Below are 22,430 nucleotides of genomic sequence, written 5' to 3'. Positions count from 1 at the left end.
AGCAGGAAGTTTGCCTGAAAGAGTCCCCTCTTAAGAAACCTTGAAACAGTGGCAATGGCTGGGTCCAACCCTTATGCTTGCCCTTACAAATCCCCATTTCAAAATGGAAATATGCCGTTGTTATATCCAACCTCCCTACTCCTTCCCCCAAAAAAGGATTGCAACAGCAAGGTGCCGTTTGCTGCAAATTGTATGTATGGTCTGTGGCATAAACAGTGCCTTACAACTTCTTCCAAGATTGTTTTGGTTGTAAACCAAGCCACTGTCTTTCTGAAAGGGATATCATGGTACTGACTCCTGTTGAAGTAGATGCCAAGACCCAGCATGGTCTTGTTGAAGCTAGGAGAAATCCTGGTTGACTTACCTGGACTACTTACATGCAGTGTCACTCTCTTGGCCCTTGTGCTTCCCAGTTGTAGACCTGTATACTCGAAGAGGGATTTCAAATTGATTGAGAGAGTTGCTCATGAAGGCCAAATTATGTTTCTTTCAGGATGTGGGCTATCCTGAGTTCCTGAACATCCGTCCTTATATGTCACAGAGCAGTGGTGACCCTGTCATGTATGGGCTCTATGCTGTGCTTGTGCATTCAGGATACAGCTGCCATGCAGGGCATTACTACTGTTATGTCAAGGTGAGTCTTTTACCTGTTTGCACTGAGCAAGGAGTTACAGTGGCCATGGGCTGTATGGGAAGGGGTAATTTGCACTTTAGGCTGTAAGGGGATAACTTGCAGCTTTTGCAAGGATATTTATGATATGCTAGATTGTGTGAATGCACCTGGAACATCCAGCTGCTCTTGAATGTGGTTAGGTATCTCTCTTATGTTCCTTGCTGATGTTCAGGGGTTTAACGGCAAAAGCAAATGGCTGTTACAGAATATACAATTTCTAAGACTTCTAAGGGTTGACTAGAAGTAGCAGCAGGCAGAGAGTAGATAAATAAGCTATTTTTTCTTGTAAGTTAAGCATTAGAGAAGGGCTCAGAGAACAGAACTAGCAAATAGCTCAGCCTTTTCAGCACCAATTCCAAGCACAAAATGATTGACTCAGTTCTTTCCTCCATTCTTCCTCTGCTGACTTTGTAGAGCTGGTAATGGCTGGAGGAATAGGCTGCTGACAGGAGATCAAAAAGAAATTCCCCTCCCTTCCCCAATGCCTTTAAAGTCAATTTTGGCAGCATTCAGTGTGTGCCCAGAGGATCTTGGGAAATGTAGTCTGAGATGGTTGAACATCAGGCACTGAGTACTGCGTTTCCAGGCATGTTCTGGGCATGCCTTAGACAGTGCTGAAACAAGACAGTGCTGAAACAACGTCCAAGGCAAGGAAAGAGAGAGAGCATGGGGATGGGAAAGGGAAAGGGAGAGAAATGTCCGGCTGTTTTGCCAGTAACGTTGCCGAATCTGGATTGGGAAGTTCTTGAAGATCAAGGAGTAGAGCCTGCGGAGGGAGAAGTTTGGAGAGGGCAGAGACCTCAGCAGGGTGTAGCGCCATAGAGTCCATCTTCCAAAACAGCCATTTTCTCTAAGGGAACTGGTCTCTGTAGTCTGGAGATGAACTGTCATTCCAGGAGATTGCCAGGCCACACCTGAGATTGGCACCCATTTTTCCAGCCTGCACACACCATGCTGCCACCATACCATCACCACAAGCGCAGTGGGCAGGAAGGAGAGTTTTTTTCTGGCTCAGATACATAATCCGAGTCACAGAAAAATGTGAAGATGTCATATTTACTTCTGTATCATAGGTGAGCTTTGCAAGCTGCTGAAGTTTATGTTACCTATGCTCAGAATACAAATTTTTGGCAGCATCTGAAGGCCTGTGAACAACCAGGGTCCTAATTTTGTTCAGTATAACAGCAATAATCCATTGCAGGCCAGATAGGGAATCCTGATGGGGTCAGCTGGGACTGACATTGTCCCTCTTCTGGGTTCATCTCCAGCATCTGTTTGCCTGGGTATTGCTGTCAGTTGATATTACTTTTCTCACTGCCGTGGCTGATGGCATATGAGAGACCTGTCATTGCATTGTCTAGGATGCCAGATTTTGAAGTGCTAGTAGCTTTTCCCTGGCTGCCTGTTTGGGGAGCCACTTACAAATTCTCCTTTCTTTCTCCCATTTTCAGGCCAGCAATGGTCAGTGGTACCAGATGAATGATTCTTTGGTACATTCGAGCAACATCAAAGTTGTTCTCAATCAGCAGGCCTACGTGCTGTTTTATCTTAGGTAAGTGGGGTGTCTGTGGCACCAGTGGAACTCTTCCTAGCCATTTTTCCTGCTTCTCAAGGATATCTTGTTGCTCATGCATGCCCAGTCTTCTTGCTAGATGGAGTGGAAGAGGAGTAAGGGGTCAACTTAAAATTGGACTTGGCTTAACACACGGGAATGACGATAAAGCTGCTGTTAGTGCAACCTTGTATTCATTTGAAGGAAGGGAGTGGCTGGCAGACTCGCTTGTAGCTCTTGCCTGTTATTGTTCTCTGATGACCTTAAGGAATTCTCTTATCCGAGGTAGCTCAATCAGTCATACTGGATGTCAGTCCTAGATTGTGGGTTGCATCTATACTGTTCCTGCAAAACCCTTCAGTGGAATAGAATGTTCCTTCACTCCCAGCAACCCACTGATCTTCCTTGGGGGACAGGGACCCCTGAGGATCAGCATGAGGAGTGATTTGGGCTTCTGCAGAAGGAAGAGAGAATTGTGGAAACTACCTCACCCCTTCCATTAGTGAAAAATTTGGTTTGGATCCTACCCTTTGTTTTGTGCACATTCTTTGGAGCAAGGCTGTGGCAGGATATCATTTTATGTGTTTCTTTCTTTCCTTCCAAGGATCCCAAGTCCCAGGAAGAGTTCTGAAGGGTCACTCTCCAAGAGCTACCCTGTGTCCAACCGAGCAAGCATTGTCTCTGACCACATGAAGAGAAGCACGACTAATGGTGCCCTCGCGTCACCACTGATCAGCAAAGTGAGTTTCTGCTTATCCATCTAGCCCACCTGATGTCCAGAATCAGCTACTATTCAAGAACTGTGTATTCCCAGGCTAAAATGAATAGATTAATTAAAATGTTGCAACTGTCAGTTTAAATTTTAGGCCTTGTGTAAATTGTTCCAGTACTGCAAAATTGCACGATGATGTTGCATAATTGTGGTTTTGCTAGTCCTGAGAGAGGCAAGGCCACTGAAGGCCAGCCTCCACTAACTCAGTGGTTCTCAACCTTCCTAATGCTGCAACCCTTTAATACAGTTCTTCATGTTGTGGTAACCCCCAACCATTAAATTATTTTCGTTGCTACTTCATAACTGTAATTTTCCAATGGTCTTAGGTGACCCCTGTGAAAGGGTCGTCCGACCCCCAAAGGGATCGCGACCCACATGTTGAGAACCGCTGCTCTAACTACTGAAAATCTTATTCAGTAACCTTTCTGACTTTTGAGATTTCAGCAGATTGTACCCAGTGCTGTGTCTTCACAGCTATAGTGACTGGAAACTTGGTTAAAAAAAATACAGGAAACTGAATCCTTTTACAAAATACCTGTTGCCCTTTCCTGCAGGTTCTCAGGAAGCTACACCCGACTCCACAGTGGAGAAAGTAGCTCCCTAACTGGTTAAGATAATTGCAGGTAGAAGTGAAGTTGCTCTCAACCAGTTAGCTAGGTGGAGATGGGGTATGGAGAAACATCTATTGCAAAATCTGGCAACATGTTTGTGGACAAGCATGTTAGCAAATTAGAAGTTAACTTTAATTAGATTAGAATAGGGGCCTGTATTGGGGACTAACTCTCATTTAGGGGCATTGTGTATTGAGAAACCGGGTTTGATTCCCTGCTCTGCCGCTGGAGCTGTGGAGGCTTATCTGGGGAATTCAGATTAGCCTGTGCACTCCCATACACGCCAGCTGGGTGACCTTGGGCTAGTCACAGCTTTTCGGAGCTCTCTCAGCCCCACCCACCTCACAGGGTGTTTGTTGTGAGGGGGGAAGGGCAAGGGGATTGTAAGCCCCTTTGAGTCTCCTACAGGAGAGAAAGGGGGGATATAAATCAAAACTCTTCTTCTTCTTCACTTAGGTGGTAAGTTTCCACTTGGGCTGTACCACTTCAGAATGTAGATGGAGGGATATCCCAAAACTGAGTATTCCTTCATACAAAATGTTATCTGCATGCAGGAATCTAGATAGGGAGAATTATTCATGAATCTTTTAATTTGAGTAAGAGGGAGGAAGGAGGTCAATACACATTTGTCTGTAATCTCAGTTGGCACAGGTTTATCACTTCATCTGCAGTTTTGGAGAACGTGGCTCAGGACTTGTGCTATTAAGGCATGGATAAATACATTGTTTGGGAAAATTTCAGTTGGTGTAGGATAATATTATTTTATAACTAACTAATTATTTTAATGCCTTCCACGTGGGAGGAGAGGGCGGAAGGTTTAAGGGTATATGTGGTAGCTAGTTCAGAGCCTGAAGCTGGCTTTATTGTGCGAGTGCTATCCTCCTGTAAAACACAAACGTTGGCTGTGTGGATCTCTTTCCAATCTCTGTGCCTTTCTTCTCTGCAGAGGTCAGATGTGTCTCAGGCCAAGAAGATCTTGGAGCCTGAGGAATCTGGTGTCCCTGTACCCCGCAGCTCCTTTCCTTCCAACTCCAAACCTCAGAATGGGACTGGTCCTCCTCCCAAGCTCTTCTCTAATACTGGCTTCTTGTCGCCGAAACTCCTCAACAAGCCAACTTTCCTGGATGACTTAAGCAAGAGATCCAAGAAGCAGTCTTTCCTCAAGACATCTCAGGACTACAGTGAGACTAGTGCTGCCAGGGTGGAGATGTGCAAGCTGAATTCCTGGGAAGACAAGGGCTTGACTCCCTCTTCACAGCTGCTAGAGAGTCCTACGGATGAAGCTCGTGACGAAGGTGCCGATCTGCAAAGCAAGGACTCCTCATCTTTAACAACCTCTTCCACATCTTCGAGCAGCTCCTCTTCATCCAGTCCAGCACATCACTCGAACAAGGGGCTCCCGCAAGCCACAATGGGCATCAATGGCTATTGCTCCTCTCAGGAAACAGACTGTGGCTCTGGGAAATCTGTTTCTGAGGACTCCAAGTTTGCCAAGTTAAAATCGCCATTGCTTGCTACTATGACCAATCTGGAGCTGGGAAGCACCATGTCCCCCCCACCTGCAAAGAAACTGGCCCTGTCTGCCAGGAAGGTGCGTTTGGGTGGGGTGGGAGGGCTCTCCAGGTTGAGGAGAAAATGGTGAGGGGAGGTGAAGGGAAGGGGGGGTGTTTGGAATTGCCACTCTAACCCATTGGTGTTTTGCTGATGAAAGACTAAGTAAAATTCTAACCTGGCTCACCTTATTATCTTAGAAGGCCAGGCATTAGCAGATTGTCCAAGTCTCCACTTTGTATACTCAGAGAACAGTTTTGAAGGGAAACTGCTTGCCTCAAGTTCTCGATTGTTACCGTGGGAACTGCTTTTTCATGGTCTGAAGGGGGCCCTTGTCTTAGAAGAAGGGTTATTAGGCTTGTGTAGACCTGATGTCCTCTCACTCCCATCAGCTCTTTTGCATGGTCAGGGCATGTCGAGAGAAGGGTGTGGTCTGGCTTCATGTGCAAAACTCAGAAGCCCAGGCTGGCACTCCTGACGTGGGCCCTGGCAAGCAGCTGAGAGGGAAGAGAAGATGCCAGTTTGCCTGTTATTTTTTGCTAACACTGTTCTGTCTTCTTACATGTCCTTCCTCTTCCTTTGTTTCTAACAACAAACACTTTTCTGATTCTTCTTCCCCTCCCTGCCCCCGCCCCCGCCCCTTTTTGTTTTTGTCCCCTCCCTCTCTTCTTACTCCACCCCCTCCTCCCTTGGGTCATGGAAACCTCTTTTTTAGACCACCAAGTTTTTATTTATGTCAATAACTACAGGGCAACAACACACTGCAGAAAGTGAGCGGCAGTGAGCATCAGGCACCACCCCACTCCCCACCAGCCGCCACAAACACCACCCACCCCGTCTGCGCCGCTGCACTTGGCTATCGCAGGTAAGCTGTCCCCAGATGCCCTTCTGGGTAAATACGCGAGGGCTAGGCACACTCTAGACGTTTTCCTTGCTATGTGGCTTTTTCAATTGCTGTAGTAATAATTCAGAGCACTTGCGAAAGGCATTAAGAGCTCAAAGCCCTTAGTGGGTGGAGGGTGTTGCTTTTAGTTCTTGGATCCCTAGTGAGTTTGGTTCTCTGTTGGCATTCACAAGCTACTGACTGATGCTTTGCTCTTCAGATGCTTTTGGTGTACTTCTGTTGTTTGTTCTGGAATAGAAAGCCTTGCTCCTTAGGACTGAGAATCTTTGCACAGGCTGTTACAATCCTTGAAAACAAAGTCTAGCTGCATAACCTCACATCAGTTAGGGTCTGCTCTTTCCTGCGTTTGCTATTCTGTGGCTGGTTGCTCCCTTCCTTCAGAGCTGATAATCTCAGCTTGATTTATCTAGGTTCCCTGGAGATATGTGGCACCTCTTTGCTTGGGACTACCGCATAGTTTTGCCTCTCCAAAGGCATGCAGCAACATTGCTCAGTAGCAATTGTTTTTCATACTGTGTTTGGTTCTCCTCATGCTTTGCAGCAAAAGTATCAATTCTGCGCTGTTTGACTTGTTCATTTAGTGTAAACTAGTTGAATTTTCATGCTTTATTTGCTTTTGAGCAGGGCTTGGTAACTTTTTAAAACAAGTATGCCAGCAAGATGAGCGCTAATGGGTAACAGAGACTGAGAAAATATAGCCAGTCATATAAGGGAGAAACTGGAAATAGCACAGGGCACAGAAAGTCCCCCGCCTCCCCCCAATCTCTAAAATGCTGAAACGTTTGCTAATGCTGCCTGAAATGGTCTTTGAGTGTATGTTTGCAATGAATGAGAAGAATGTCTTCTTTAAAAAAGCAAGCAGTAAGATGTTTGGATTATTTACCTCCCAAATGACCTGAAGAATTTCCCTAAAGACAGACAGCCCAGGATAAAAGCCAGTATTCCAAAAGTCTCCCTTAGGTTAGTAAGATTTAACAGTTCTGGATGCAGTATCAAAATGTATGAAGCTGCCTTACATGGAATCAGATCACTGATCTATTAGTACTGGCAGCTCTGACTAGCAGTGGCTCATGAGTGTCTCAGGCAGTGAAAAATCTTTTTCTAACATCTGTGAACCAGGGAGCTTGAACCGGAGAGTGCTGAGGTTGAATATAGGATTGACTTCTTGCTGGACAGATTTTGTTTTCGAAAGGGATCTTCTGCAAGGAAATCATTTTCTTACCTACTGAGTCCCAGCCTTTACAAATTCCCCATTTCAGATTGCAATTCTGCATGTGTGCATGCACCAAAGTTGCATGCCTGCATTATAGAAATGTGTGGATAGACAAACCTCTCCTTCTTCCCCACCCCTTTCCATTCCTATTTGCAACCTTCAAGAATAGGAATGTATAGTGTTGAGTGTTAGTCACCATCAAGGATAATTTGGAATTTAATTCTTGTTTTATTATATTTCTGCACTGTACTGTTTATTTTGTATTGTTGAAAGCCGCCCTAAGCTCATAAGGGGAAGGGCGTCCTACAAATGTAATAAATGAAATTAAATTAAATGTTTGGCGGTAATAGTGATAGCTGTGTTTGAATAGGAGCAGCTGTAGTGTAGTGGTTAAGAGCAGGTGTACTCTAATCTGGAGAACCGGATTTGATTCCCTTCTCTGCTGCCTGAGCTGTGGAGGTTTATCTGGGGAATTCAGATTAGCCTGTACACTCCCAACACTCACCAGCTGGGTGACCTTGGGCTAATCACAGTTCTTCGGAGCTCTCTTAGCCCTACCTACCTCACAGGGTGTTTGTTGTGAGGGGGGAAGGAGTTTGTAAGCCCCTTTGAGTCTCCTTTCAGGAGAGAAAGCGGGGATATAAATCCAATTCTTCTTCTTCTTCTTCTTCTTCTTCTTCTTCTTCTTCTGATGATGATGATGATGATGATGATGATGATGATGTAGGAACTATAGTGGTTTTCTGCAAGGATGTCAATCATGGCAGGATGTGTAGGTTTGTGAGCTTTGTGTGTGCTTCTTCCTTCAGGGTGCTCTCATCTGCTTCCAAATCTTCGGCACCTCCACACTCAGCCAACGCCACCTTTGCCAACTTTACACCCTCATCCAGCTTCAAATCATGCTGCCTCTCTTCTGCCCCTCTGTCACCACCTGTTGTGCCCAAAGGGGCATGGAGACACTTTGACTCAGACAAAGCTAAGGGCCCTTCCTTTGCCAGCTCCAAAAAAAGAAAAAGGAAGCATAGCCCTTCAGGAGAGGCACAAGGTACCCATTGCAGCCCAAGCATGATAGAAGACAATGTGGTCAGGACCTGGCTTTCCAGTCCTCCCAGGAAGAAGAGGCAACTGAAGGAGAATGGCAGCATCATGGCCTCTTCTGTACAGGTGAAGGTGGCAGCCAGAAAAAGAAAAGAGGAGGGAATGGCTGAGGATCAGACAGTACCTGGTTCAAATCTAACCAGTTCCATCCGGAAAAAAAAGAGAAAAAAGAGGCTGCGGCAGATGGAGGAAGACTACAAATCTTTGCTGTCCCCTGTGAACAAGTAAGAGTTTGCTGCTTCTATACTTGGGATAGGGATTGAATGACTGCAGCATGGGGTGTGGATGGTGTTTGTATAGCTAAGCAGCACCACAAATGTTCTTGGAATCCAGGGCCTTTTCTTCAGGCCGTAACATAACCCTCGGCATTCCTTTGCAGTGGCCTGCATTCCCAGGAAGTGGTCTCCTTAGTAGCAGTGGGTTAGGTCAGCAATGGCCTTTTAGTCCCCTCCTTCCATGTAATAGGTCTTTGAATCCCATGACTGCCAACCACAGTCAGTGCCTTTGAACTGTTGCTTCCTAGTGCCCTCCTAGCACATACTTCGTAGGATACGTCTGCAGTCAGATCAGATTTTTTAAATCACATTTGCATCTCCTGTATATCCTAAATAAGCATTTATATTAATGCTGGAGATATAACAGTTTTTTAAAAATCTTTTCCCAATTAAATACTGAGCAGGGGCATAATATAAAAACTCTCATTGTGTATAAATGGTGGAATTTTGCACGCTGTAATTTAGAATTGCTCACAGAAGCAAGATTTAGAATATGTTTGTTCTACATGATAGCTAAGCACATGATTCCTAAGTAAGACAGTTTATTAGGAGGAAATGCCAAGAACTTTCTTGAAATGTATGCTTGGGTTCTGCCTAGAATTTCCATGGGTGAGGGGGGAGCTGTTCATTCCCCCCTCCTCCAAACTCCTTCTGTGTTTTAGGAACACCGTTTTTACTGCATTTGCAGATAGTGTAGACAGGATCCAAGTCATTGTCTAGTTTTTCCAGATAAGACAGTATTTCTCTGGTACATGTTCCTTTTTTCACCACCTAAGCCAGGGGTCCCCAAACTACGGCCCGGGGGCCAAATGTTGCCCCCTGAAGGCATTTATCCGGCCCGCCAGGCATGGCGGCGATGGCTCCATTCATGTGCAGTGGGGGCTCGAGGGAGAGGAGGAACCGGCCCCAACGGCTGTTGATTGCAATTACATGATGGCACCCCCAAATCTCCATGAATTTTCTGACCCAGAGTTGGAAACCTTGCATGTGGCAACGCCTGTTCCGCCCTTCTCTCTCGGCTACTCCATGTGTTGCTCTCAGGCTTTCTGTTCCGCCTCACTCCCATTGGCATCAGCCAGGCTGGTGAATCGCTCACTGCTAGGGAGGAAGATACCTGATCCTGGGTTAGATGGAATGCTTCATTGGGAAAGTTCTGCTATTTTTTTTACAGGGGAAGGTATTCCACAGCCTCCCCAACAATATTTGGAGCCCACCCTGTACTTGACATACTTTGGTTACTGTTCTAAAAATAGACCATGACAGAAAGGCTGAAAGGTGAAATCAAACATTTTACAATCATTTGTGCATAGGAATTTGTTCATAGTTTTTTTTAGTCCAGCCCTCCAACAGTCTGAGGGACAGTGAACTGGCCCCCTGTTTAAAAAGTTTGGGGACCCCTGACCTAAGCATTTGGAATTTGCACAGTAATAAAATCAATAAATTGTACTGTATTTAAGATATTTGCCTGATGTTGCATATTTTCTTCCTGGTTCATTTCTTTACATAGCATTCTGTGAGCCTGTGTCATGGATTCACTTTTAAGTGGCTCAGTATAAACTTTAACATATTTTATATTACATTCAGTGATCTTGCTAAATCAGATTGTTCTTAGGCCTTAGTCAACATTGTTAACCTTCTTTTTACACAGTCCAGTTTAAAGTAATGTAACTTACATTTAAAAAATATTTTTCAGCTGTTTTCCACAATATGAGGAAGAGGTTTGCTTGGAACGTGTGTCTACGGAAGAGTCCTGCTTCCTGAAGAAGAAAAAGAAGAAAAAGCAGCTCTCTTTGCCAGGTTTAGACAAAGGCAGCACTGCTGCAGAGAGTGAGCACCGCAAGCACAAGAGGAGGGAGAAACTGGGTGGTTCCGCCTCTGAGGTCATCAGCCCCCCTGAAGAGCTAAGTGAGAATGGCCTTTGCACAGCCAGAGTTGATTCTCCAGGTATGGCAGACCTGTCTGCATCAAGAGTGGCTTGGGTAGATGTGTGAAGAAAGAGCTTGGAATCTGTGGAGTGATGGTTCATTCTGCTCTGGTAGACTAAGCCAGGCCAACCACACTGCTTCCCAGAACCAAGCTGTTGCTGTTACCGTTATGCTGCTTTGTCAACCTGCCTTTATTTTGCTGAGGAGAAACATTGCTGCCTCATACCCACAGTTTTTCAGCATTCCCAACTGTTTACTTTCATTATTGAACATCTCTAACCCATATTCAAAGAACCTGAAAGACTAACATACCCTCAAACAAGAAGAATTAACTACATGCTGACCTACATGTAATATATGGCCAATATTCCACCCTGTCCCAAGACCTTGCAGTCTATCTTCAGGTTCAATACCATTTCCTCTCTGGGGGTTTGGATGGAATTCGGCATCTCTTCCTGAGAGTACAGGCGCTTCAAAAAGTGGTTCAGGGTTCATTTCCCACAAGCGGGCAAATCTATACCCACTACAGTTGCTTGCATAGGGACTTGAAGTTTGTGGTAGGGGTCAAACTGAACAGAACTTTATGACTAGTCCAGAATGCATTACGTAGTATCATTGCTTTGTGGGCCGTTTGATATGGTGTGAAAGACTCTAAGTTGGCAATTATATGTAGAAATGCTTATTTTTATGATGATGGTTTTCCCCCAGATATGTTTTTTGTAGATGATCTTTTTAACCTTGATGGCACTTGAGAAATTTACTTGTTACTGATGTGCAGTGAATGCTGTTCTTTTTTTCTGAACACCCCCGCAGTAGGGTTGTCTGCACAGTTTCACAGCAAAAAGCCAAGCGCTGCACTTGCATTTCTAACTTGTGTCCTCAAATGTTTCTCTGTCTCCTGCCACTTTCCCCCCATTTTTCCTTTACACAGCAGCACTGACCTGGGGCAGCCAGCATAAACACTGGGACAAGTACTCCTCAAATGTGCTGAGTCCGAAGAAGGAAGTGACTCAGTGCAAACGAGCGCAGTCTGATGTGGTCCAGGAGCTGCTGAAGGATTCTTTGGATAAAGCTTATGGAAAAGAAGGTAATGAATGCAACCTTTTTAGGGCCATCTATAAGCAGATTAAGTCTTCCTGTGCTATGAGAACGGTGTGAAGTTGGTTTAAAAGCTGCTTGATTTACCTGCAGTTTACAGTTGTGTGTGTACTGTTGTGACCTGCAACCAAGAAATGGTAGGCTAGATGGTTGGGTTAAATCTTTAAATCTGCTTTGTTTACATGTACTTGATTTCTGCTTCATGCCCTGGGCCAGTAAAGTTTTGTTATAGTAGATATTATGGAAATGAGAACAAGCGATATGTGTCTGGAGAGGAGAATGTAGCAGATACATGGACATGAAGCTTCAGGCAGATTTTCTTTGCTTTTTGAATCATGACCCTAGGAGGGTTTACTCAGAAGCAAGCCCCATTGCCAGCAATCAAGCTTACTCCCAGGTAAAGGATCACACTTTAGCTCTTTGCATGAAAATCAGTGGGGTTTAACAGCGCTTAACAGGGTTACCTACACTTCTTCCCCAAAACTAGGTCTTAGGTTTAATGCTAATAATCAAGCCCAGCTGCTCAGGCCAGCCTAGATGTGAGGGGGGCACTCTATGCGTGCCCACAGAGAGGGCTCTGAGTGCCACCTCTGGCACCCGTGCCATAGGTTCGCCACCACTGGAATATAAGATGTTCCTGTTGACTTGTTCTGGATGATTGTCCTTGCTAGATTCCTGGGTAAGAAAGCAAAGTCCTTAAGACACAGAGTTTCCACAGTTTCTGAGCTCTTCTGATTTGTTCCACAGTACTGACATGGGATGGTGAGGTGTCTGCTGTCAGCCAGGATGCCGTGCATGATGCTATGTGGCTCCACAGCCAGACAGTCCTTGATGACTGGGATGAAGAGTTTGACAGTGGGAAGGTGAGTATCTATGAGCTACCCAACATAGACTGAAAATCTCCATTTCAGAATGAGCAAACATACATTTTTTGGCTATAAATTGCTATAGCAATGTAAACATATTGATTTCCCTTTAAATAGAGCTTTTATTTTACCTGGGAGAATAATCCAAAATCTTTGTTCACATCACATGTCCACCTTTGGTTAGAGAAAAGAAAATTAAGGCTGGTCATGGAACAAGAGAAGTTTTTGTTTGCCTCTGCATGCGTGCAAGGGTAGTGAGCAACAGCTGTTTACCATAAAGTTAGGGCTGCTATTCTGTGAACACATATTTGGAAGAAAGTCCGATTGAGCAAGATGGGATGTAGGGTACAAACAGTCACAATGAGGATCATGGATTTTCAGCTACCTGTAAAAAGTGAATTGTGTATGGGTATATACACAATCCTGGTTTGGATCAGGGAAGAGGAAAGGAATCTTAGCTTTTCAGTCACTGGCTGTTTTAACTAACCTGTACTTTTGTTTTAAAGGAGTGCGGGGGAGTATGTCCTTTAAAACCCATTTTGTAAATGTTAAATGCTGATAATGAAAGGTTGGTTTCAATTTGCGAAACTGACTGAAGATTAAATAGTTAAATCCCCATTACTCTACCCACACAGCTCTAGTTTACCTGTGTGCATTCACACTTGGGCTTTTACAGGCAGCCAGAGAGCCACAATCTTCAGCACAACTATATGTTTGCTTCCAAATGTGCATATGCAGGATTTGGCTGCAAGGATTTTATACAATCAGGGGTGATTATTTATATACCATTTTTCCATGGAATGGAGTAGATCAGTGGTGGCGAACCTTTGGCACTCCAGATGTTCATGGACTACAAATCCCATCAGCACCTGCCAGAATGGCCAGTTGACCATGCTGGTAGGGGCTGATGGGAATTGTAGTCCATAACATCTGGAGTGACGAAGGTTCGCCACCACGGGAGTAGATGTTCATGTTGTGAGTAATATCCTAAATACTCTTTACTTGAGAATAGAACAGGTATGTTCAGCTATGCAAAAAGCATGAACTAGGAATTTAGGATCATCACTAGAGCCTTTATGGATTGTCGTGGTAATTAGGAAATCCTGCTTCCTAAGGCCTGGTAGGAAGACAAAAATAAATACAGCTAGATTTGGACTCAGTACCAACTTGGAGAGCAACAATATTTTGGGGATATGAGCTTTTGAGAGTCAAAGTTCCTTTCATAATCAAGGGAGCTTTGATTCTTGAAAGCTTATACTCCAAAAATCCTGTTGTTCTAAGGCAGGGGTAGGGAACCTGCGGCTCTCCAGATGTTCAGGAACTACCATTCCCATCAGCCTCTGTCAGCATGGCCAATTGGCCATGCTGGTAGGGGCTGATGGGAATGGTAGTTCCTGAACATCTGGAGAGCCGCAGGTTCCCTACCCCTGTTCTAAGGTGTTACTAGACCCTAATTTAACTGTTCTGCTGCAGATCAACACGCCTGCCCTCTAAAAGTAAATCCAATATTGTTCTTCATGAAACACAATCTCAGACGTCAAGTGTTTTCCCATTTAATTTTTATGCAAAAAGGCATATTTTAATTCAGTCTGTTCACTAGATGGTCATAGAAATTCTGTAGCTGAATTTTATTTTTAAAATATTGTCTTTTAAATTGTACATAATTTTTAAGTCCCTCCTCCCTCAATCCACCCTGCCGGTTACTTGGCTACTTGCTTTAAGGCATCCCATTGTACCCTGTTCTTGGAGAGGTTGGCTGCTTAAATGTTAGAGGTATCCATGAGCTCTTCTTATCTTATTCACAGGTGAAGAAAAGCAAGAAAATCAAACGTGAGCGGAGGAGAAACTTCAATGCCTTCCAGAAACTGCAAAATCGTCGTAATTTCTGGGCTATAACACACCCAGCTAAGGTGGCTAGTCTGAGCTATCGGCTCTAAACCGGTGAGGAGCTTGAGAGAAATGTACGGGAGGGGTTACTAACTTGCAAGGGTGAGGTTTTCTCACATGGGCTGCTAGAAAACTGGGTACGGGAGAGCAAAGAGGCTATGAATAAGATATCAAAAGATACTATTAATTCTGATGTCAAAAGTTCTGTGTAGCGTGTAACAAAACTGGCCAAAACCCAGTGTCCTTTATTGACTTTGGCTATCCTGTCATAATTCAGTTTTCGTAACTAGAATAATGTAGAGTCGGACTGGACAAATCCTCATTATGGGAACATAATGAAATTAAGTGTTTTGGGAGTTTGAGTGGGATCTTTGTAGAAATTCTGCAGTGTACAAACAATTAAACATACAAATTTGGGTGGTATAATCAGAAAAAAGGTTTTTTTGGTAGCACTGATCTGTTCTTTCTTAACCCCACAGATGAGTTCTTAGCTCCAGCCACGCTGTGATGGATTCCTGTACGTTGGGGTGTAATGTCATTAACACGGTTGAAAGCTGCCATCTCTACAGAGTTTTCAGGAAAGGTCCTCTTCTGGTCCTGAGCAGGATGCTTCCATCTCTGAGGACTCTGGTTCTTTTATGCAAGGTCTGGGGAAGCAGGCACCGGGCTTTGAAGAGCGTTCTGTCTCCTGAAGGTGGCCCCAGCGGAGCTGTTCTTTCTAGTCTGGGGTGATCAACCCCCTAAAGTAAAAGCCGACTGTTGCTTCCACCCTCACAAGCCTAGCTTTGGTGAGCTATAGCCCTCCTCTGCCTTTCCTGCCAGGAAAAAACGAAGAGTGCTACTTCCAGCTCCAGAGAGGTCACGATTACCTTGCCTGATCTGGCAGTTGCCCCTTTTCCTCATTTCTGGCTATGTTGTCATTAAGACAAGGTTACTGACGTGGCTGTTCTCCATTCCTCATGAGCCCTGCCTCTGGTTTCTACCTTTCAGAAACATTTTCCCCAGAACTCCTCCAGATCCCATTCCTGCTACCTGGAACATTTTGGAGCAGAGTTCTGCATGACAAGGAAAGCTGCTGGTCAGGTTTTGGATGCCCTGGATAATTTTTCAGAGATCACTGTTGGGGGCCTTCAAATGGCTGATTAACCCATGACAGCTTCTAAGTGGTACCTTATTCATGAGATGCAGATCTGTGATGTCTTGTGTCAGTTGCTGGGCTGTTCCACTTCTGTCTGAAGGTGGGGAGTTAAATGATTGAATTCTCCCACAAATTAAATCTCTGCACATACTAAACTACAGGGTTCGGAGGGTTCATTTTATTTTGTTTACACATGGGAGTAATTTACATTCTATCCCTCACCTGCAGTCTGAGCTGGGTAGAGTCCAGTGATTGAAACGGAACTGGAGAATTGCTGATTGAGCATGTTTGTCACCTCAGATCAGGGGGGGTAGGAATCAGGGAAAGCTGTCTTGGGTCTCCCAGCACACTACTTCTCCTCTTCTGCTAATTTATTTCTGACAGCTGTTGTTGCAAAGTTTGTGGACTCAAGAGGACCCAAATCTCTCGACAGCAGCAGATTTTCACCTCAATTTGTATTGAAGAGGTTGTCAGAAAGATGGCTGCTTTGGCAGATTAGCCATTCTTCTGCTGCAAGCGACCCAGCTAGGCCTGTGCTGAGCTTTCCCACTGTGGTGGCTCTCATGCCAAGTTAAAAGGGGTTGTGCTTTCACAGTACTGTGGACTTGGCTTCTCTTTTGTTCCTCGTGTTGGGCTACTGTTGCTTAACCTCAGTGGCTCTCCTAAATGAGCATCCGTGACCTGCAGCTTTCCATAGATGCACGATCAGTTCCAGGAGCAGGTCCATGTGCATCCATCCCATTAATCCGCACACCCTTGCGTTGTCCATATTGCCCATTCAAGTCTCGCACCCATCTCCTCTTCTTTGCCTGGTGGGTGCAAGAGTTGAAAATTAGCCTAATTCGCTCCAGCATGTAAACATTGAAACAGTTATCAAAACAGATTTGACCCTTGAATTTATTTTGAGTTAGCAGGGTTTTTTTTTCCTGGTGGGGAGGGGGGCTTTGACACACTTCACTTTCTCAGTGGAGGGGGGGACCCAAGTCTCCCCTGCTCACCCTGTGACAGTGCCCTTTTACAATCTCCTGCCAAACAAGTTTAAAAATATCTATGTAGATACCCTTGATGAAGGGTATATTTTGCACCTTGTGCTAGGATTTATTGCAATAACCCTGGTTGTAGCAAAGGTCCATGGTGCAATAAAAGGAATGTTTTGTGTATGTCTCCTTTTTGTTTAGTCTGACACTCAGCCTCTAATGATTGACTACCAACACATTTATGCAGTTGAGAACTGTGGTTCGGTTGAATGGTGGTAACCACCCAGGGTGCAGTATTGCCTTTATTGTCTCTCTCCCCACCCCCCTGGTCTGATGAAAGACAGAAGAGAAAAATGTATGCTTGCAGAAAATGAAGGGAACAGCAGAAGGAATAGGGAGGAGGAGGAGAACAAAGAAGAAGGTAACTTGGACTATGGTAAAGCAGAAGTCAGGCAGCAGGGAAGGAAGTAGGGGATGAGGAAGGCAATTGTGGATGTTGCCTTGAAAGCTCCTGGGCTAGAAAAAGATGGAATGCTGAGAGGCCAACCTCTAAAACCACAGGCCACTTCAGTTGACAGGATCAAGCAGTGAAGGATTCGATTCTACCACTTTGGGAGAGTAACCGGATTGTACCTTCCACCCTCTAAGTTGCCACAAGGAATTGGGGCCTGAGATCTAACGTTCAGCACGGCATGGATCCTTAAAGTCTTATTTATTTATTTAAAACCTGTATCAGTCACATTTCTTCCTTTCAGAGCTCAAGATGACTTACAGCAGGGGTCCCCAAACTTTTTAAACAGGGGGCCAGTTCACTGTCCCTCAGACTGTTGGAGGGCCGGACTAAAAAAAAAACTATGAACAAATTCCTATGCACAAATGATTGTAAAATGTTTGATTTCACCTTTCAGCCTTTCTGTCATGGTCTATTTTTAGAACAGTGACCAAAGTATGTCAAGTACAGGGTGGGCTCCAAATATTGTTGGGGAGGCTGTGGAATACCTTCCCCTGTAAAAAACCCAGAACTTTCCCAATTAAGCATTCCATCTAACCCAGGATTAGGTATCTTACTCGGTTCTTTCCTCCCTAGCAGCCAGCGAGCGATTCGTCAGCCTGGCTGATGCCAATGGGAGTGAGGCGGAATAGAAAGCCTGAGAGCAACACATGGAGTAGCCAAGAGGGAAGGGCGGAGCAGGTGTTGCCACATGTAAGGTTTCCAACTCTGGGTCAGAAAATTCATGGAGATTTGGGGGTGTAATCTGAGAAAGGCAGGGTTTGGGGTGGGGAGCCCACCGTCCAAAGTAGTCATTTTCTCTAGGAATTGATCTCTGTCACCTGGAGGCAGCTGTAATTCTGGGACATCTCCAGGCCTCCCCTAGAGGTTGGCTACTCTTACATAGAGGTAATATCCACAAATATGTCTCCTGCCTGTGATCAGCAATGTTTAGAAAGCAGCAACTCCAGTCACAGAAAAAGAGCAGACCTGTGGGCATTGCCTTGTTGCATAGGCTGGTTGGGGAGAAAGGAGCCCAAGGGAGCCAATCTGGCAGACCCCGAAGGCCGCGGATATATCCAGAGCTCTGTTTTCCGTCCAGCAGACCCAACAGTCAAAGCCATGGAGACCCGTTCGCCACCACTGCACATGAATGGAGCCATCGCTGCCATGCCTGGCGGGCCGGATAAATGCCTTCAGGGGGCCACATTTGGCCCCCAGGCCGTAGTTTGGGGACCCCTGGCTTACAGCATAGATATTACATAAAATAAAATATATTAAAACCTAAAAAGCAAAATTTAACATCACAACCCAGAACGGCTAATATACTTAACCAAATTCAGTCCTATATAAAACTGCCTTCAGTTGTCTCCTAAAGATCAAAAGTGAGGGGTCCAGGAGCCCCTCCCTGGGGAGATGGTTTCATAATTGTGGGGCTGCCACTGAAAAGCCCTCAAGTAAACAAGCTTTATTCGATTGATGTGAATCAGGAGGTCCTCTTCCTCTGATCTTAATTCCTGGGCAGGAACATGTGAGAAAAGACAATTCAGATACCCCAGTCCGAACCCGTGGCAGGCTTTAAAGATCAAAAGCAACACCATGAATGGGGTTTTAGAGTAGATCAGTAGCCAGTGTAATTGCTATAATATCATGATCACAGGAGTCTAGTCACAGTGTTCCGCACAAGCGGCAAATGTTTTCCCTTCTAGTTTGTCTTTACAGCAGGGGTGTCCCAACAGGTTGCTCATGAACTTACTGGCCTTTGTGGAGTAACTTGTGTATCTGGAAGATCCAGGAAAAGACTATGAAAATATCTTTACCTTTTCACTTATAGGATTTTTCTCTGCTGTTTAGCTGATAGCTTCATTCTTGGTACTCTTTGTAGTCCATGTTATGTTTGTGGGACAGAACAAAACATGCTGGTATGGAAGAGTCGTTCAGGGTATCGTTAATTAGTAATTCTCATGGTACTTTACACATTTATTTAATGTGCATTTGGAAAGCTCTACTAGTGAGGATCACTTTCCCTGGTCCTACTGAAGAGGGTTTTTTTTCCCAATGACACCACTTTGATTTTAAACTAGGGTAGTGAGCGGGAACAATTTGTATGAGGGAATTGAGGAGCCCTGTTACTTGATGCATTATGGGTATTGCATTTGCAGTGGTGGTTCTTACTGCATGGCTTGCCATATTGTCATGCCCATCGACCTCCTCCCAATAATCAACTCAGACTGAAATCCATTTATTTCATCAGAGTAAACAAAAAGTTACACTCCAGAGTTTCTTTGCTGGATCTAACATTCTCACGCCAAGGAGCAGCCTATATCCCACACTGTACACCCCCTCCCTCCAATGTTTTTTCCCCCAAAGTGAAAGCATCCTCAGGGTGTTCAGCTTTCAAAGGTAAGAACCTCAGTAAAGACTATGTGCTGTCTGGCTAGGGAAAAGAACAGTTACTGCTAATCTCTAAACAAAGCAAGCAAAAGCAAGAATTGATTGGTGCCACAATCTCCCAGACTCCCCTGGGTGTCCATGGCAAGACCAAAGGAAATGGGGTCTTGACAGATATCTATATTCCCCATCAACCAAAAGAGACACATGACTGCAGCATGACCTGCCACACCTACAAAATAATAAATATATAACTATAGTGGTGTACCATGCAGGGGGAACGGGGCTGATGCTCCAGCTGCCACTTGCAGGCATTACATGGGGGGCACATTTGGCCACCCCTTCTTCCCTCCCCCAGCTTGCTTGCTTTCTTGCCTGTCATTAGCTCACTCCCACCTGTTCACGTTCTGCCTGCTGTTTGCAGCTGCTTCTTCCTGCCCATTCACTCACTGACAGGGCAGATTGTGGGGCAGGTGAGCTGGCAGAAGAAGTGGCAAACAGCAGACAGTAGAAGTGGCGAGTGGGCGAGAGTAGCTAGCAGACAGGTGAGGACACGGCAGCAGCTGGGCTTCACTAGCCCTGGCTGTGGGGGGGAGGGATAACTGCAGAGCCCCCCAAATACCATTGTATAACTATGCCCCTGTATAACTATTAATACAACCATGTTGAGCGCTTGTTTATTGCATGCATTTACTTTGGGGCATGCAGTCAGAAGTGCAGAGAAAATGCAGAAGAGCTAGAGGTGATATGGAAGAGCTACAGCGTGAATGCCATTGCGTTATTGTAATGGCCTATAGGGGAGCAAAATAATTTACTTGGATTCTCACATCTCTTGTTCCCCTTGGTGTGCTTTAGCTCCAGTACGGAGCCTGTTAAGACCGTCTCCACTGAATTTACTGTTGAGTTAGAGCTAATGGGATAGCCCTTCAGCACTGGCATTTTTCTTGCAGTTTCAGTCATAATTCTGGTCTATAAGGATTGGCTGTGCCAGAAACAATTCTGTATGTCTGAGGTGAGACACAGGCTCTCCAAAAGAATATTATCTTTAGGAGCACCATTAGGATTAAAAGGACAGGACTGCCTTGAACAATGTCACATTAACCAGAACTACATGCAACTTGTTGAACACGCAGAAACGTTCTGCCTGCTGATTTATTTAAGTGATGGAGAGAACTTTAGACCATTCTGATATTCCTTTTACGTGATTTTTAAAAAGCCTCTTCACACTTTGACAAGCAGTTGCAAGAGAGCCATTAGGAAATTAAGACTGTTATAGCAGTGATTTATCTTGCCTGTTATAGTGGCTAATGGCAGATACTACCCAATGTAGAAAGTTGTGCATAGATTTCCTCCCATTCAGTTCTAACAATTCCTGTGATAAACACTAGGGAGCCAGGATGAATGAAAATAAATCTCTGGGTTATTTAACACAAACATTTTCAAAATTCCTGCTTTACCTTGTTTTGCTTACCTTGCATCCCTACTCCTTAAGCTAGTTATCCTGTGAACCATATTTCTTTTTGTCATGTCAGAAGTATCATGATCCTACCAAGGGAATAGATTGAGTTCCTTATAGCTGTCTGGTCTTAGGCTGTTGCTGAACAACACTTTGCTTTTCCAAATATTTTGGGATTTTTGTGCATTACACTCGCCTTGGTTGTAGCCAATTTGGTTAGAGTATAACGTTTAGGGGCCAAGGGGAGTTCCCAAAATTGCATTTTGTTGTTTACCCTGTTCTCACTCTCACTGTCCAACAGATCAGGTTGGGTAGCTGTGCACACTTTTTGTATTGCAGGTGCAATGTTGTTTTGGGAGGGTGTTTTTCTCCCTGCTGGATATCATGCGAGTTCCAGCGCTGATAAACCACAGATCTACATTACCCAGGCTAGTCTGATCTGGTTAGATCTCATAAACTAATTAGTACTTAGTTGGGAGACCACCAAGGAACAGCAGGGTTGCTATACAACGGAAGGCAATGGCAAACCACCGGCATGGTGTAGTGGTTAAGAGCAGGTGCACTCTAATATGGAGAACTGCATTTGATTCCCCGTTTTGCCACTTGAGCTTTGGTGGCTTATCTGGTGAACCAGATTAGCTTGTGGACTCCAACTCATGCCAGCTGGGTGACCTTGGGCGAGTCACAGTTCTTCAGAGCTCTCTCAGCCCCACCCACCTCACAGGGTGTTTGTTGTTGGGCGGGGAGGGAAAGGACTTGTAAGTCCCTTTGAGTCTCCTTACAGGAGAGAAGGGAGGGATTTAAATCTAAATTCTTCTTCCCTTGAAAACCCCAGGAAAGGTTGCTGTAAATCGGGTAACTTTACACATAAACCACAGAAAAAGTGATTCCCGCATTAAACAATACAAAAGCTGCGCTCGCTCTCTCGCTCCATAAACGACTGCTTTAGACTGTGAACTCGTATTGGGGAATACGTGCTTGCCCTCCCCGTTGTAAGATACTGAGGGGGTGTTTGGGTGAGGTTTGCATCTGGGCAAAAGAAAACGGGCCCTTGTTTGCCCCTCCTTTGCACTGAACACAAGCCGCCTAACATCTCCCATCAGTTGCGTCCTCCTAGTCCGCTTCCTTCCACTTCTCTTCCGTCCACAAGCAGGCAATCCGTCTCCCCTTCGTGCAGGATTCGCATTCACATACAGATTCATACCCATCTAAATCCACTGAAAATGTGAAATCAATGAGCCTGCAGGTGTACCTGTTTAGGGTGGCACAGATTCGGCTTCACGCCTTTTAAACTGCCTGTCGCCATGCAATTAGGGTAGTCAAGGCACGCCAAAGTGGGCGACGCTTTCTCCCCTCCAGCCTCTGGGGCGGTTGCACTAGTAACGATTGACACGGGCTGTGTGAGTCAAAAGCCAGCGTTACTTCGGATTAAGCGCAGCACGACGGAGAACAGCACCCGCACCGGGTGCGGCGACCCCTGAAGCCGCACCGTCACGTGGCGCCGCAGCCACGCCCCCTTTCCAGCCCCGGGTGGCAGAGGTCCCGCCCCTCCC

The 22,430-nt window shown here is 45.2% G+C and overlaps 1 protein-coding gene across 3 annotated transcripts in view; it reads left to right on the top strand.

The window, feature by feature from the left end:
• Positions 1-16,723, top strand: part of USP36 (ubiquitin specific peptidase 36) — a 29,950-nt gene extending 13,227 nt beyond the window's left edge. For 2 of the 3 annotated variants that reach the window (XM_048490195.1, XM_048490193.1), the window contains exons 10-20: positions 494-634; positions 2,125-2,225; positions 2,830-2,965; positions 4,555-5,199; positions 5,909-6,024; positions 8,086-8,598; positions 10,343-10,593; positions 11,506-11,661; positions 12,420-12,535; positions 14,344-14,479; positions 14,905-16,723. In XM_048490195.1, the coding sequence (XP_048346152.1) occupies positions 494-634; positions 2,125-2,225; positions 2,830-2,965; positions 4,555-5,199; positions 5,909-6,024; positions 8,086-8,598; positions 10,343-10,593; positions 11,506-11,661; positions 12,420-12,535; positions 14,344-14,475 (2,307 nt within the window). In that variant the 3' untranslated portion in view covers positions 14,476-14,479; positions 14,905-16,723. The remainder of the gene's footprint in view (positions 1-493; positions 635-2,124; positions 2,226-2,829; positions 2,966-4,554; positions 5,200-5,908; positions 6,025-8,085; positions 8,599-10,342; positions 10,594-11,505; positions 11,662-12,419; positions 12,536-14,343; positions 14,480-14,904) is intronic. The other variant, XM_048490196.1, reaches the window with a different exon arrangement.
• The last annotated feature ends 5,707 nt before the right edge of the window (positions 16,724-22,430 follow it).

This window comes from Sphaerodactylus townsendi, linkage group LG03, assembly GCF_021028975.2.
Source record: "Sphaerodactylus townsendi isolate TG3544 linkage group LG03, MPM_Stown_v2.3, whole genome shotgun sequence".
In the NCBI taxonomy this organism is placed as follows: Eukaryota; Metazoa; Chordata; class Lepidosauria; order Squamata; family Sphaerodactylidae; genus Sphaerodactylus; species Sphaerodactylus townsendi.
Note: the sequence above shows the minus strand (reverse complement) of the source record. Positions and strands in the feature narration are given on the sequence as shown.